This window comes from Sus scrofa, chromosome 1, assembly GCF_054392235.1.
Source record: "Sus scrofa isolate SSC_HxYL_T2T_F1_AM1 chromosome 1, Sscrofa_HxYL_maternal_Yorkshire_Landrace_v2.0, whole genome shotgun sequence".
Classification (NCBI taxonomy): domain Eukaryota; kingdom Metazoa; phylum Chordata; class Mammalia; order Artiodactyla; family Suidae; genus Sus; species Sus scrofa.
Window position 1 is genome coordinate 229,233,011 of NC_139383.1, and position 16,640 is coordinate 229,249,650.

The 16,640-nt window shown below is 35.4% G+C and overlaps 1 protein-coding gene across 21 annotated transcripts in view; it reads left to right on the forward strand.

Annotated features, from left to right (window-relative positions):
* RFX3 (regulatory factor X3) overlaps positions 1-16,640 on the forward strand; it is a 306,998-nt gene that overhangs the window by 53,281 nt on the left and 237,077 nt on the right. For 8 of the 21 annotated variants that reach the window (XM_021064169.2, XM_084986744.1, XM_021064186.2 and 5 more), the window contains one exon: positions 3,620-3,693. The exons of 12 other annotated variants lie outside the window; for them this stretch is intronic. In XM_021064169.2, coding sequence (XP_020919828.1) covers positions 3,620-3,693 — 74 coding nt within the window. Of the gene's footprint in view, positions 1-3,619; positions 3,694-16,063; positions 16,129-16,640 lie in introns of those variants that run through there. One more of the 21 variants, XM_084986772.1, reaches the window with a different exon arrangement.

The following is a 16,640-nucleotide window of genomic DNA, read 5'->3' on the forward strand; positions in this document are numbered from 1 at the left end:
CAACTAAAATCAATTACTGCAGAATTCTGGAAATTGATCAAAGCCAGAGAATGCACTGAAAATCATCTGTCCAGTAGAAATCTACTGAACCTTGGGAAGACAGTGGTGTCTAACTTGTGGCCACTCCCATCTCCCCTCCTTTCCCAGCTTATGGTATAGCAAAAGCTGATAGCATTGCAGACAGTGGAGGTATCTGACCACTTTTGGAGATCCATTAAAAGCACCAGCCCTAGAGCATAGTTAAGAATTGTCTGAACTTGTATCTCCCTGGGAAAACTCATTTCTTATGGAATGGTTGGCTCTTGATTGGACTCAGAGCTCAGCTCAGTTTGGGGGAGTGGCTGGAAGGGCCTACTGCCAGGGATTTGCTGAAACAATAGCAGATATTGGTAACATCTCCACTCTTTAAGGCTGTGATTTCCATTAGGGCAAACAAGAGCCTGGCCATGAATTTAAAAGGAAATCTTGGAGGATTAGCTAACCATAGGGAACTTTGAAAAGTCCCTACATATTCTTCGATATCTCAGAGATTGCTGATGTGCAAGATTATGCATATGCCCAAGAAAGACCTGGGAAAGGAGATCACCACCCGTGCAAGCAGAAAGTGAAAACTAGGGCTATCTTCTAAAAGTCCTAAAGTTTGAAGATAGGTGTTTAAAAAAAATCTAGACGAATACTCAGTGGGCATGAAATACAAGGAATACAGAATTAGTTCATGAAAGTGCTAAACAAATAAGCAGCTCCAAGGAAAAGAACAAAATTAGTGATAAAAAAAATCTTATAGGTCAGTGTGAAGGATTCTCATACCAGAATTATTAAACAGTGTTATCCAAAAGCTCTTGTTTTCAACACAAAAATTATTAGACATGCAAGAAATAGGAAAGTATGCTACATACACAAGAAAAAAGTCAAAATACATGCATGCATACATACATACATACCACCAGCCAACGCAAAAGTGTTGGAGCTTAGATTTGGGCTTAAAAGACAAGGACCTTGTCAGCTGCTATAAATATATTTAAAGAACTAAATGAAACCATGTCTAAAGAATTAAAGGAAAGTACTAACTTGGTATCTTACCAAAGAGAGTATCGTTAAGCATAGAAATTATTTTAAGAGAACCATATAGAAATTTTGCAGTTTAAAAGCATGATAACTAAAATGAAGAGTTTACTGGAAGGGCTCAGTAACAGATATGAGTTGGTAGAAGAAAGTATTAGTCAACTTGAAGGAGCTTGATAGAGATTATCCAATATGAGGAGTAGAAAGAAAATGAAAATGAACAGAGCTTTGAGACATGTGGAAAAACCACAAAGTAAGTATACTGACATATACATAATGGGAGTCCCAGAAGGAGAAGAGCAAACTCCTTTCAAAAGACATAAAGAATATTAAAAGATATAATGACAGAAAACTTCCCAAACTTCCTAAATAACTGTCTCCCTAGACAGTTCTTTGCAATGGGATAAAATTCAGTTTGAAAGCTAAAGGACACATCTTTTTTTTTTTTTTTTGTCTTTTCTAGGGCCGCTCCCATGGCATATGGAGGTTCCCAGGCTAGGGGTCCAATCGGAGCTGTGGCTGCCAGCCTACGCCAGAGCCACAGCAACGTGGGAACTCCAAGGACACATCATTTTGATGAGAGATTGTTACTTATAAAGTACTTGTTTCCAAGGATGATACAAAACTTCCAAAAGTAAATTAATTTACACAATAAAGAAAGTCAGGGAGGTCCTGTGGTGGCTCAGTTGTTAATGAACCTGACTAGCATCCATGAGGATGCGGCTTCTATCCCTGGCCTTGCTTAGTGGTTTAAGGATCTGGCATTGCTGTGAGCTGTGGTGTAGGTCACAGACGTGGCTCGGATCCTGTGTTATTGTGGCTGCTGTGTAGGCTGGTAGCTACAGCTCTGATGCAACCCCTAGCCTGGGAACCTCCATATGCCGTGGGCACAGCCTTAAAAAGACAAAAGACAAAAAAAAAAAAAAAAAAAAAAAAAAAAAGAAAGTCAGTGTACTCCAAGTAGAATAAATCCATCATAGTCAAATTTAGAAATAATCAAATTCATGAAAGTAAAAGCCAAAGAGAAAACTTGAAAGTAGCAAGAGAAAAATAATTTGTCATATAGCAGGAATCCCCAGTAAGATGAATATCTGACTTCTTATCAGAAAACTATGGACACTGGAAAACATTTTCAGTGCGTTGAAGGAAAAAGACTGTGAACCAGGAGTTTTGTAGCTAGCTAAACTCTCTTTTAAAGATGAAGGAGAAATCGAGACATTTACAAATGAACAAAAACAATTTGTCAGTGGCAAACCTGCCCTATGAGAAATATTAAAGGAAATCCTTCAAGTTGAAGCAAAAGAATACTAGAGAGTAAACTCAAATCTACATGAAGAAACAGAGCAGTAGAGAAGGTAACCACATAGGTATTATGAAAGATATATATATATATATATATATATATATACACATTTTTCTTTGTAATTAAATTTCTCATGTTTTAAAGACAATTGCATAAAGCAATAATAATACAATTGTATTGATGGGTCTTTAGCCTAGAGATATAGTCTGTTTGACAATAATAGTAAAGGGTAAAGGGTAAGGCAAGCGAATAGGCATGTTGGAGCAAAGTTTTTAATTATTACTGAAATTCAGTTAGTATTAATCCAAGCTAGAATGTTTTAAATTGAAATGCTAATTGTAATTTCCAGACAACCACTAAGAAAATGACTGAAAAAATTATAGTGAAAGAAACAAGGGAATGAAAAGGTACACTAGAAAATACCTATTTTACACAGAAGGGAGAAAATGAGAAGATATTACAGAGCTCAGATATACTCTTAAGAAGTGGAAGTTTTAGTGTGTAATTTCCATGTAAAATAATATGTTTATGTGAGCTTTAAGTAGATGTTATTGTTAGAGAATATTGGTCAATGGATCCTCTTGGGGCTTAGTTTTATGATACTAGCAGATATTTATCAATAGATTTTAAAAATATGGTAAAAGAAAAATGCATCAAAGTGAAGTCAATATGAAAAGATTCTTTTAATCCTGTGTCCTTAAAATGTAGCTTTGTTTCACAGGAGATGAAACAGCAATATAATGGAAATGAGAGATACTCTTTATTTTGTTTCTGAAAGTTTGCATATGAAAAATTTAGTTCTTCCCTTTCCTTTAAATATGGAGAAGAAAAGATGAGAAAAATGCTTTGGAGAAAAGAGGAGATCATGGGAAAAAGGCATCTGGAGATAAATGAACACATGAAGGGGCTGTCAAAAAGAGAAATGTTCTGAACAGAGTATTTCAGAAGTCTTGAGAAGTATTTCTGCCTGCATTTTCCATATATTGTTGATTTGGTTCTTCAAGAGTGCCCAGCCCAAATGAATACGTGATCTCATAATGAGGATCATTTGTTGCAGTTTAAAGCTGCCACTTTATAATGTCTTTCATATGCCTTTGGAAAGTAAAATCTGTCTAGCTTTATAGTGTGAGAAGATTTAATTCTATCAAACAATATATATGTAGTTTCCTTATTATAGGAAAAGTGATTAAATTGAGTTTTCTTATTACTGATTTAAACTATCATTTAAAAATGCAATTCTCAATCTGTTTTCAGTCCCAGCACAGTTGAAGAATATAGCACAGTTGCATCAGTAATGATGGCTCACTCATCTGGGAGCATCTCTCTGGGTGAGAATAAGTAATATTTTAAAAGTCCTCCAAGTAATTCTGATATAGCATACTTCCTTTCCATTATAAGTAACAAATTTAAGTCATAGATTCCTAGAATTTTGTGATTAGTGTTATTAGGAGATTATAATGATTAAAATGGAATCTACTCTTGTGAGATTATTTTGTTTCTTGAACAAGTTATAGTGAACTTTATGTATAACCTTACCAGAGTCTTGAATATTATAAGGTACCAGAGTCTTGAATATTGTAAAGCACAGTAGTATTAACTCTGTGCCCATTGTTGTGTCAAACAGACCTCTAGAATTTTCTCAGCTTGCAAAACAAACGTTACATCCATGAAGAATCATTATCCTTTTCCCCTTCCCTTCAGTCTCTAGTAACCACCATTTTCCTTTCTTTTTCCAAGGCATTTACTATTTTGGATAACTCATAAAAGTGGAATCATGTAGTATTTGTGTTTTTGTGACTGTCTTACTTCACTTAGCATAATGTCCTCAAGGTTTATCCATATTGTTGCATGTGACAGGACAGCCTTCTTTTTAAAGGCAGAATAATGTTCCATTGTACAGGCATACCTTGTTTTTATTGCACTTCACTTTATTGTGCTTCTCAAGTATTGCATTTGTTTTTTCTTTACAAATTGAAGGTTTGTGGCAACCCTGAATCAAGCAAGTTATTGGTGCCATTTTTTCAACAGTATTTGCTCACTATTTGTGTCACAGTTTGGTTATTCTCCCAATATTTCAAGGTTTTTAATTATTATTGTGTTTGTTATGGTCACTTGTTCTTACTGCAAAAGGTTATGACTTGCTGAATGCTCAGATGGTGATTAGCTCTTTTAAGCAATAAAGCACTTTTTAATTAGGGTATATGCATTTTTAGACATAGTGCTATCACACACTTAATGGACTACAAAAATATAGTGTAAATGTAACTTTTATATGCATTAGAAAACCAAAAATTAATTTGACTCACTTTATTACAGTGGTCTGAAACTAAACCCAGACTATTTCCCAGTTCTTTATTTATATATTGACAGACATTTATTGCTTTCACTTCTTGGCTATTATGAATAATGCTGCCTTGAAGATGGGTGTAAAATATCTTTTCAAGATCCTGTTTTCAGTTCTTTTGGATATATACTTAGAGGTGGGATTGCTGGATTATTTGGTAATTCTGTTTTTAATTTTTAAGGAATCTCCATACTATTTTTTCATACTATTTTCGTAAGAATTGCACTATTTTACATTTCCCCAACAGTGCACAAGGGTTCCAATTTCTCTACATCTTCATCAACACTTGTTTATTTTCTGTTTTTTGTTTTTGTTTTGATTTTTTTTTTTTTTTTTTTTGGTTTCATAGTGGCCACCCTAACCATTCCTAGGTTTTTAACTCCCTGCTAACATGTTAGGTCTTTATTTCTAAATCGCTTTCTAAAGAAACAGAATAGTTATTTAGGAGATTTCCTATAATTATTACAAATCTTTACACTGTTCCCTGACTTCAAATACTAGAATACCAACGGGAGCTAGTGTCCTAAACATTTCAGATTGAGCGTATAAAACTGGACATTTGAATTCCTTCATACTTTAACATAAATGGTCCTCTTTGCTTTTGGAATTCATATGATATATTACACATCATCACCTTATAAGGCAGCAATAAGATGCTTTTTTCTCTACTTCCAGGTTCTAAAGCTTGCTTTAATGGCATAATTACAATGGTCCTGTAATATATAATGTATATATAACATTATAATGTATATATAACATTATAACATATATAACATTATAACATTACTGGATGTCTTGTCTTCTCTTGTTTCCAAGCAGTCCATAATTGTCTCATCTTTGGATGCATTACTTCAGTGTATACTTAATATGCTGCTTTGAATCTCTCTCAACATAGTTTTCTTCATTTCACTTTCCCTGCTGCATCTGCTTGTGAATCTTTCTGTCATCCATTTTCAACAGATTTCTTGCCTAAGTGGGGTTGTGTTGCCAACAAATTTGCTTCAGTGCTGGTAGAGCAGCTCTCTTCCAGTGCCCTATATTTGATAATCTAGCCATTTAATAGTACAGCTTATGGATATTGAAGACAGCAGATATAATACTTATAATCCATCTAGTCCTCACAGTTGACCAAGTTTGGGCATTTTCTCTTCTGCATACATTTAGATTGATTGGGAACCCAGTGTTTTTTCTAACTTGTCTTTGACACTTCCAAAGATCATACTGCAATGTTGTAAGGCTGGGGGGAAAAAAAAACTTTGAATTTGGGGGGCAGATTTATATTTAAGTCTTGACTCGGCTGCTTGACTACATTTAGAGATGTTTCTTATCCTCTCTGAGTCAGAAATCTCACATGTAAATTGCAGATAGTGATACATAACCTTTTATTTTAAAGCCTTCATTGATATCATAGCTTATGTTTTTAGGAAGTTTTTTTTTAGCTGATTCTGTCATGTTAGAATTTTCCTCTTACAAGTAATGAATGTAAAGGGGTTTTTTAGACTTCAGTACTACTGTTACAGCCCCTATCTGACAGGAGATTTGTTCTGATGAGTTTGGTTCTCATAATTTGTCTATTAATTGAAAAAACCAGTTAAAATAGAACTTAAAAGAAGTTCCCGTCCTGACTCAATGGTAACGAACCCTGACTAGTATCCATAAGGACGTGGATTCGATACCTGGCCTTTCCCAGTAGGTTAAGGATCCGGGGTTGCCATGAGCTGTGGTGTAGGTCACAGATTCGGCTTGGATTTGGCATTGTGCTGGCTGGCTGTGGCTAGGCCAGCAGCTACAGCTCCAATTCGACCCCTAGTCTGGGAACTTCCATACACACATGTGGCCCTAAAAAGACAAAAACAGGTCATAAAAGATAATGTATTCATCCCATTAACTTTTTAACTCAAAACACATAGCCTATCTTTTGGTTAGGACCAAGGCCTTTCCCTACAGTATGGGTTTGCTGACTGGAACAAAAAGTCTCTCTTAAATCTACATTCATTCATTTATTTATGTATGTATTTATTTATTTACTTATTTGTTTGTTTGCCTTTTAGGGCTGCACCTGCAGCATATGGAAGTTCCCAGGGTAAGGGTCAAGTCAGAGCTACAGCTGCCCAGCTTACGCCTCAGCCACAGCAGTGCTGGGATCCGAGCCGCATCTGCGACCTACACCACAGTTTATGGCAGTGCTGGATCCTCAACTCATTGAGCGAGGCCAAGGATCGAACCCACATCTTCAAGGATACCCTACACCGTAGTCGAGTTTGTTACCACTGAGCCACAGCAGGAACTCTTTACATTTACAACAAATCATTTCCAGTTTACAGTTTGCTTCTCTAATGCAGATTAAAACTTTAGAGAATAGAGAGGAAGTGTTTTTCAGCAGCATCAGCATTTCATGGGAATTTCTTAGCATGCAAGTTCTTTGATGTTATCCTATCCCTACTGAATCAGAAACTAAGGAGGTGGACTTTGCAATTTTTTCACATGGCCTCCATGTTAGTTTAAGAACCACTATTCTATATTTTATGGTTACTCCCAGTTTTTGTATTTCTTTTTCCTTTGCCTATTTCAACAGCAGTATTTTACAGTGACTTGCCTTTATCAAGTCTTTCAAAGATTTTGATTTAGTTTCTAAAGATCCATGAGCTTTCATTTTTGCTTTGTTTATCTAATATTAAATTAGCTAGGTATGGTGACTAATAAAACTCCCCTAATTGGCAAATACTACTGATTTTGGGAGAACATACGTTTAGCATTTTGGAGCTGAACTGTGAAGGGCACACTAGAGAGTAATCTATGTGCTGGGATTTTTTAGCATGCCATGGGCATCTATCTATAGGGTTGAAGAGGAAATGGAGAATGTGGGCTCGTATAGCAAATTGAGTAAATTAAATTTGGTCAAGAGAGTTTCTCATATGTATTTTTCTATTTAAGCATATAGATTTCTGTGATTATGTACCTTTATAGCCCTTAATTCAATACTTATGTTTAAACTTCTCTCCTTTGATCTGTAAGTAGTCTTCTTGGTTAGAACTTGGAGTTTGAAATTTGTTTTAAGAACTCCTAGATCTCTTAGCTTGATGTGGAGAAAGCAGAGAACCCATCTAGTGGTTCACATGGAAGACGTGTGCCTATTCTTGTTGACACTAAACAGGAAATTGCATAGTAGCTGATACTTGAAGTAGAAAACAGATGGAAATGTTGTTTCCTAACCTAACTGTAGCTTTTGCTCCAACTTATAGTGGCTACTTTAATTTGGGAGAAAGCACTCATTATGTGGTGATAATTCAATTCAACACATCAGGATGGTCATTCCTGCCAAACTACAGGTGAAATATTTGTTCACCATTGAGATACAAAGGGGTTACATAAGTCAGTCAGGAATCTGGCTTGTTGAGCTGAAAATAGTGCCCTTTGGCAACATTCTGGATGGAGTTTCTATTGAGCTGCTTTTCTAAAAGGTATGTTTTAATTATTTGTATATTTTTAACCACATTGTCAGTCTCACAAAAGGAAAGAGCCTAAATAGCTGGTCTAGATCAACTCTGGATCATCTTGTTACTGAAATAGTTGGGTCATAGAACTGCTATGAAACATGATTAGAAACCTACCTGATACAAAGTAAATAACTATTATATAAAAAACATCAGGGAGTTCCTGTTGTGTTGCAGTGGATATGAATCCAACTAGTATCCATGAGGATGTGGGTTTGATCCCTGGCCTCGCTCAGTGGGTTGAGGATGGGCGTTGCTATGAGTTGTGGTGTAGGTCGCAAATGTTGCTCAGATCTGGTGTTGCTGTGACTATGGCATGGGCTCCGATTTGACCCTATTCTGTGAACTTCCACCTGCGGCGAGTGTGGCCCTAAAAAGCAAAAATAAATAAATGAATAAATTGTAAAAATCAGGATATTGCAACAGTTGTCCTATAGAACAGTAGTACCGGTCTCACGGAAGTTGTGCAGGTGTATATTTGATATTTGGTTAGTATTCATTCTTGAGTGACACAGTGACCAGATCATTCCACTAAGAAAGTCATAACTGCTATAAGTCTGATTATAAAAATAAGTAAAATGCTTAAGGTAGACTGAAGTTTTGTTAGAGGTAGGGTCTAAATCCATATCCATATTTGATATGCATAGCATAAATTGTGAGTTTGTACTTAAATTCCACTTTGTTGTCTGGGGAGGTTTATAAAAGTAATGAAACTTTAGTTTCATGCCAAACTAAAGAGAACAAAAATTAACAGTAATTATTTAATAAGTTTTGAATGGTAACTGTGGACTAGCGATATATAAGTGTTACGTCATTTTTTTCATTATAAATATTCCTCTAGAACGTTATTATCTAGGTTTTATAGATGTGAAAATGGATTAAGGAAACTGGTGACTTGTCCAAGGTCATTTAACTAGTGGGTAGTGGAGCTAGGATTTGAACTGTGGTCTGTTTAACACCAAAGTCCAAGCTTTCGAATACTGCTTTGCACCTTAATATTCGGTGCTGTAATATTCCTGGCCTGCTTTCAAAAACTTCTCTCTTCCTGTCAATTTCAGAGATAACATTCAATAACTTGACAACAGTGACCTTTCTAAACAAATATAGAATGTTACAGAACCAGATGGCCCAAGATTATATTTTATTTTTCTGGCTCAAAATAAATTGCCTGCTGTAGGACTGATAAAGTCCAAAAAAGACCCTCTGTGTCCCAGGACTTCATCAGGCCACATGGCCAGCCAGTGCCCTTTATCATGAGCCAGTCATGAGTAGAGAGCCTTATGTCTTTATACTATAATTTAAATTACAGCCTAATGAAAGGGCAAGAAGCTGCTTTACTGAGTGAGATCATTCTGGCCTTCAATAATGGCAGTGCATTTGGGGTAGAACAATTCTGAGGAACTAAAGGCAGTACTACTGTCTGTCTATTAAATGGGTGTAAGCAAGAAGAATGTTGAGTTATAATTTAACAAACTCCCAAATTAGCCATCTTTTTTTGTGGGGATTCAAGTAGGATTTTTCTAGTATTAGAAACCTTTTGCTTTATTGTTCAAAATCTGGGTGGAAATCTTTTTGACGGCCATAGACACATATCTTTAGAAAATAAATTCTGTATTGGAAACATACATTATTATCTCCCACACAAGCATAAACATAATGCCTTCATGAGCACAATTAGATTTAGCAGATTTTGGTTTAGAGAGATAAGGTTGCAAAGGATAAGCATAGAAATGTTTCAAAGACATATTGAAGGCAACTTGTAATTGATGGTAAAAATTAATAGTGACAAAAAGAAACACTGGACTTAGAGTCAGGAGTCCTATGTTTGAAACTTTTTCAATACTCTGAAGGATCCTTAAGCAAGTGGTTTAAATTCTCTGAGTCTCAGTTTTCTCATTTGTAAAGTGAGGCCAAAATAATAAATATTACCTGCCTTGTTTAATTACAGGGTTGTTCTGAGGACCAAATGAGGGGGCATTGACAAAATTATGGTGATGTACAAATGAATGCTGTTATTATGGTAGCATCTAGTACACAGGGAAAGTGTCCTGAGTCGTAAGGCATACCTGCTTTTGGAATTGCTGTGTTATTTAGCATTTTGATGATTTAGGCCAAGTCACCGCAATCTTGAGCTTTATTTCTCTCACCTAAATAAGATAATAATCTCTCCCAGAGTTGTGAGAATTATGTTAGCTGTAGATGCTATTTTTAAATTTTTATAAAATAGTGATCATCTGGGAATTATAATGTCATCTTGAACAGATTTTGGAAAGTTGGGAAAGAAATAACCAGAGGCTTCTAATCTGTTCCCAAATATCTTAGCAAGATAAATAATCCAAAGAATACTAGAATGTTAGTGCTAGAAGGACCCTTGAAGGTCACCTGTCTTATCCTCCTCATTTTAAGACAGAGGATTGCCTCCTAATCATAATTTTGTCATTTCTGCCATGTATTATGTGCATATAACACTGTCACCAGCATCATCAATAGTAAAGGATGGCAATTGTTACTCAATCTTGATAGATACAGATTTTTAAAAGTGCAGAGTCAGAGAAGAATTCTGCTTGGAGATAGTATCGTGTTGTGAAAAGAACCTGGGTTTTGTTGTTGGAAGTTAAGATGGTATCTTGATCCTTTCAGTTACTAGTTTGGAGACAGTGGGACATTCACTTAGTGTTTGGTGTAGTGTAGCTCCTTAACTATCCTATTTCTTTAGCTGTCACGTAGGTATAGACATATTATACCTTAGCCATTTCCACATGTGATTTTCTGGATTTGAAATGAATTTACTTTTTATGCTATTTATATTAATGATTCTTTTTTGTTGTTTTGTTTTTAACTCAGTGAATTTTATTACTTTTACAGTATATTAATGGTTCTTGACCTTTTCTCCCTTGTCTCATGCAAATACAATAGATTCTTTCTATTGTGTTGGAAAGGTGGAGTTGGAACAAAGCAGAATCTTGGAACTGTGGGTTAGGTGTAGTTAGAAAAGACTTCTCTTTAAGGCTGGTTTAGGGACTTAAACATAGAGCTATTCTGTTAAGCCATTTTTTTGTCAGCTTTTTTCCTTACATGATTGCATTTAAATTTATATGTGTTGGTTTTGCTTATATTAGAGTTTACATGTATTTGGAAAATTCATTAGAAAGTTAATGGGCAGTGTTTTAATATGAAATTTTAAAATACTATTAAGTGTTTTCCTTTGAGAAGAGCTCTTCAAAAGAAAGTGCAAGAAAATAATGTTTTATCACTGAAGAACAAGTACAGAGAATGTTTATGTTTATAATCAAGAATAGTGACCTTAGTATACTTTTTAGAGCACACCATTAAGAGATTCCATAGTTTATATTTTCATGATAGTAAGTTTGGTATTTTTTTATTAAGAATATTTTCATTCTTACTTGATATCCTGGAGATACAAAGTTTATACTTAGGGAGTTACCATTGTGGCACAGCGAAATAAATCCAACTAGTACCCATGAGGGTTCGATCCCTGGCCTCATCAGTGGGTCATGTATCTGGCATTGCCATGAGTTGTAGCATAGGTCGCAGATGTGGCTTGGATCCTGCGTTGTTGTGAGTGTGGTGTGGCCAAGTTGCTGTAGCTCTGATTTGACCCCTAGCCTGGGAACTTCCATATGCCACGGGTGTGGCCCTAAAAACCAAAAAAAAAAAAAAAAAAGAAAAAAAAGTTGATGCTTAAATTTGAAAAAGGAAAATTCAAACTCAATTAGCTAAATTCTAAATTCTAAAGGGAATAGACTTAAAAATGGAAAATTGGTAGATGAAGAGAATGATATGCAAATGTAGAAGCTGGAGGTGATTCAGTATGAATTTTCTGCCATTTATCAGCATTTCAACTTGGGAACATATTTTTCTTTCTTGCTTTTTTTTTAATAAATGGCTAAAATTTCTCCTTTGATCATCTGTAACATAACTTCATTGTAGCCGTTAGTCTGTGGTGTTTCAGTTGAATTTTTTTAATTGAATTTATGTGGAGAGGCTTTATATCTGTCTACATTTTGGCCACACTAATTAGAGAATGGGTATTACAAAAATTGGCAGTTTTTTGAAATATTAAAATGCATCGGTTAGGAAAAGGGATACAAATGTGGAGTCAACATTTTTCAGGTTGTTTTTACATTGTCTTTTAGAATGTTTAAGATTTTGTAATGTGATAGGTTTTTTTGCAAAAAGAAAACAGTTGGGCAAAAATTGGAGAAATGTTTTCAGTTGTCCAAAGCTAATGTTAACCTAAATAGGTCTAGGTCTTCATGGTTGACAGCTGCAGATAATTAGCTTTTTCTTTCTTAACAAAGAAAGCAAATGGAGCTGCAAGACATTCATTGCCTTTTCTGTCACCATCATAATAATGTATGTATTTAACTTCTGCAGTTCCTTAAATTGATTTAGTGCTAAGCTGCCTACATTACATATAATAGGAGTGACAAGTGAAAGCTGCAGCACATATTTGCGTGGCAAAAGGGAGCAGTGATTGACAGCAAAGTTCCTCTCTACAAGAAATAGCAGTGTTGTGAAGCTCAAAAAGGGCCAGATACATAATTCTTAAAATTGTAGAGCAGATTCATGAAATGAATTTTAAAAAGTGATTGTCACTTGAGGTATTTGAGTGTCTGTGTTCTTGACTGTGGGTGAGGGGCACAGACGGACAGAGTATCACCTGACTGCTAAATATGAGGAAATTCACTTTAAGCATATTTGTAATTTAAGATTTATACTTCCAAATTATAGATCAAATTATGATTCTGTATTCAGCAACTGAAAATTTCTTTCACCTGTAACTGATTCACCTTATTTGAAGAAGTCAAATAATGCATCTATTTAAATGAGGATTTTAAGATTGTAAATTGAACTATTCTTCAATGAAAATATCTGTTTTCACATGTTTCTAAAGCTGGAGGTATCATTTCTGGAAAAGTAATCTTAAAATGCTTTGTGGTTTCTTTTGGCCAGAGAGTGGTTAAGTGTGATATCTTTCAAAATACTCAAGGTATCTTACAGTTTCTTTGTTTGTCTAACACATGCCCAGAAGCTGTGGTTGGAAAGACACTAGGTGATTGCTGTTGAATAAGGCTCTGTGATGAGCCTAGAGTGCTGGGTTTCATACTATGCTGTGAAAATGCTTTTTGTTTTGGTGGCAATTCTTTGTGTGTCTTTCAGGTGGGTGAAGGGAAGGGAGCTCTACATGTCTTTGTATATTGGCAGCCTCTACTGAACATTACAAAGGGCAGCATTGATTTTTCAGTTCTTTCCGCTCTAGGTTGCATGTGATTTTATTTGGGCTCAGCTCTTACTAATAACTGTTATCCTTTGTTTTTTTAGAACTGGTTTATCTGTTAGATCTTGAGTTATAGTTACTAAAGAGCTACTAGTCCAGTGTTATCATCTATATACCAATATTATAAAGAATGGAGTTCTTTAGAGTCTTGTAAGAAGTTATAAAGATAACCCAGTCCTGAGAAATAATTTCCATCTAAGAGGTAAAATAGATTTTATCTTTTTGTAGATTTTGAAATACTTTACTAGTTGCATGTCTTTGATTAGGGATTTATTTGTTATTGGCAAATAACTGATCCAATGAAAAAAAGCCTTGACTCAATAGTAGATTTAATTAAACAGATGTTCATTAATTCTTTAGATTTAGGTATACCAACTATATTAGAGGTTTCTAGAAAGTGGGCACAAACTCTTACTGGGCTTTATGAGTATGTTAACTCTGGGGATTGGTGGACGGTCTAGACTGTTAAGTATAGACAGTTATAAGTATCTGTAAATAAAGTATCCAATGACAGGAAAGCGTGGGTTTTTTCTGATTTTAGTGGTAGAGACTTGAATGATGCTGGACCTAATATCTTTGTGTTTGGAGAATAATTTGACCATACTAGTTGATTTCTTCAACAAAATAGATCTGTTTGTGGACATTTCAGTTTTATGAGTGGCTCTACTGTTCTCCTAGTCTCTTGGCATTTTCAAATAGGATACCTAGTTGAGTCTTTTTATACAGTCTCATAGATATAGACCTCCTTGCTTCCACGTTCTTTGCCTCTAATCTATATGTTAACATGGCCATATGCATTTGGGCAAAATCCTGTTTTTTATCACATCTTGCTTTTTATTTTTAAAACATTTTTTAACTTGTTCTTTCTTTTTTGGCCGCCCCAAGGCATATGGAGTTCCCCGGCAAGGGATCAGATTCAAGCTATAGTTTCGACCTTTGCTACAGCTGGAGCAATGCTGGATCTTTTAAGCCACTGTGCTGGCAGGGGATTGAACCTGTGTCCTTGGTGCTTCAGAGACACTGACAGTCCTGTTGTGTGTGCCACAGCAGGAATGCAACATCATGCTTTTAAGAAAAATACTGTTTTTTTGAGAAAAGGACCTGCAAGGTATAGAGAATGGAGCAAGGAGAGAGCACTGGGCTAGGAGTAGCAAGAGCCGGGTATGTGAAATTGCCGTGAGCTCTGTGGAACTCTTAACTTTCATTGCTACAGAGTAAAAAGACCAAATGCCTAAGACTGGAATTTCTTTTCCCAACAGCTCCATTTCTGTGCTATGCCTGACATATCATAGGTACTCAATAAATGTTACTTGGATAAGTTAACCCTGTTTTTCTGACCTTATCTTGTACTTCTCTCTAATCTTTCATTTCAGCAAAGTAGCCTCTACTTTCTCCATCAAAAATGTTGTTTACATAGTCACATCTATGTCACTCTTATGTTCATTCCTCTTTTTCAAACCCATTGTTGAGGGATAATCAAATACCTTATATCCCATCCTAGTTCACTTTTCTTTCCTTTTCTACACAAGCAGTGTTCCTATCTTTATCACTCATAACTCTGTTTTGGCATATATAGTGTCTTGGTTTTTTTTTTTTTTTTTTTTTTTTAGGGCCAAATGTGTGGCATATGGAAGTTTCCAGGCTAGGGGTTGAATTGAAGCTGCAGCTGCTGGCCTATGCCACAGCCACAGTAACGCAGGATCCAAGCTGTATCTGAAACCTACACCACAGCTCATGGCAACGCCGGACACTTAACCCACTGAGCAAGGCCAGGGATTGAACCTGAATCATTATGGTTACTAGTCAGGTTCATTATTCCTGAGCCACAATGGGAACAACTAGTGTCTTATTATTAATCAAAGTGTCCTGTATGTATGCCTTCTTCCCAGATGTACTATAAGCTCCTGAGATAAAGGTATATTAGCTTTGATTTTGTAATTTATCTTTAAGAATATTTTAATATGATTGTAATATATCCACATTGATTATAGATGAGTAATGGTTTGTATTGTATTTGCCAGGAGATAAAGTTTAGGACAAGGATTGGCACGTTTTTAGAAATGATCTACTAAGATGCTGTCAGACCACTGATACTCTTATTTATAGGGTTAAGACTTCAGCTTTTAAGGGCTTTGGGAAGGTTCCCCTCTGGGGGAAAAAATGACGTACATGTTATTAGTCTTTTATTTTAATAAGCATCCTTTAAAATATAGGTACCTTAATTAGTAAGCAGATCTTCATACACTAATACAGTTTCTTTGCAAATATAAATGAAGTGAAAAGGGCATAGAAATCATAGGGATGATGAGTGACTTTTACACTGATAATCTTTTGGGTTTTTTTTTTAGCATTTGCATTTTTACACATTCAAAAATTGCAGCATTTCTTGGATAAGTAAGTTACCAGACACTCCCATCAATATATGTCTTCAGCATATATTGGATTGTTTTCGTTTTTTAAATTGGCTTTATAATTTACATATAATTCACCAGTTACACAATTGTACAATTTGATGACTTTTTTATATATATAATGATTTTTATTTTTTTCCATTTTAGTTAGTGTGTACAGTCATCTGCCACTGTCACCTCAAGATGTAGAACATTTCCGTCACCCCCAAAATGTATCCTTTTACCCCATCCTCTAGCCCCTGGCAACTATAGCTGTGCTCTATATCATTATTATCTTGCCTTTTCTAGAATGGAATATTGCAGTATGTAGTTTTTGTACCTGGCCTTTTTTTAGATTGTTCCTGTACATGTATCATGTAGTTTGTTCCTTCTTATTGCTAAGTCATGGTTCTTTGTAAGGCTATGCCACAGTTTATCTTGTTTACTAGTTGTTGGGTGTTTGGAGTGCTTCTAGATTTTTGGCTGTCATAAATGAAGCTGTTATATGTTTGGTACAAGTATTTGTATAAGCATATGTTTTTATTTCACTTGTAAATGAGTAGGAGAAAGATTGCTAGGTCATAGGATATGTAAGTATTTTAACTTTGTAACTGCCAAACTGTTTCCCGAAGTGGCTGTAACCATTTACATCTCCACTGGTAGTGTGTGAGTTCAATTTACTGAATCCTTGCTAATGCATGGTATTGAGAGTTTTTAACTTTAGCTCTAGTTCTAGTGAGTGTGT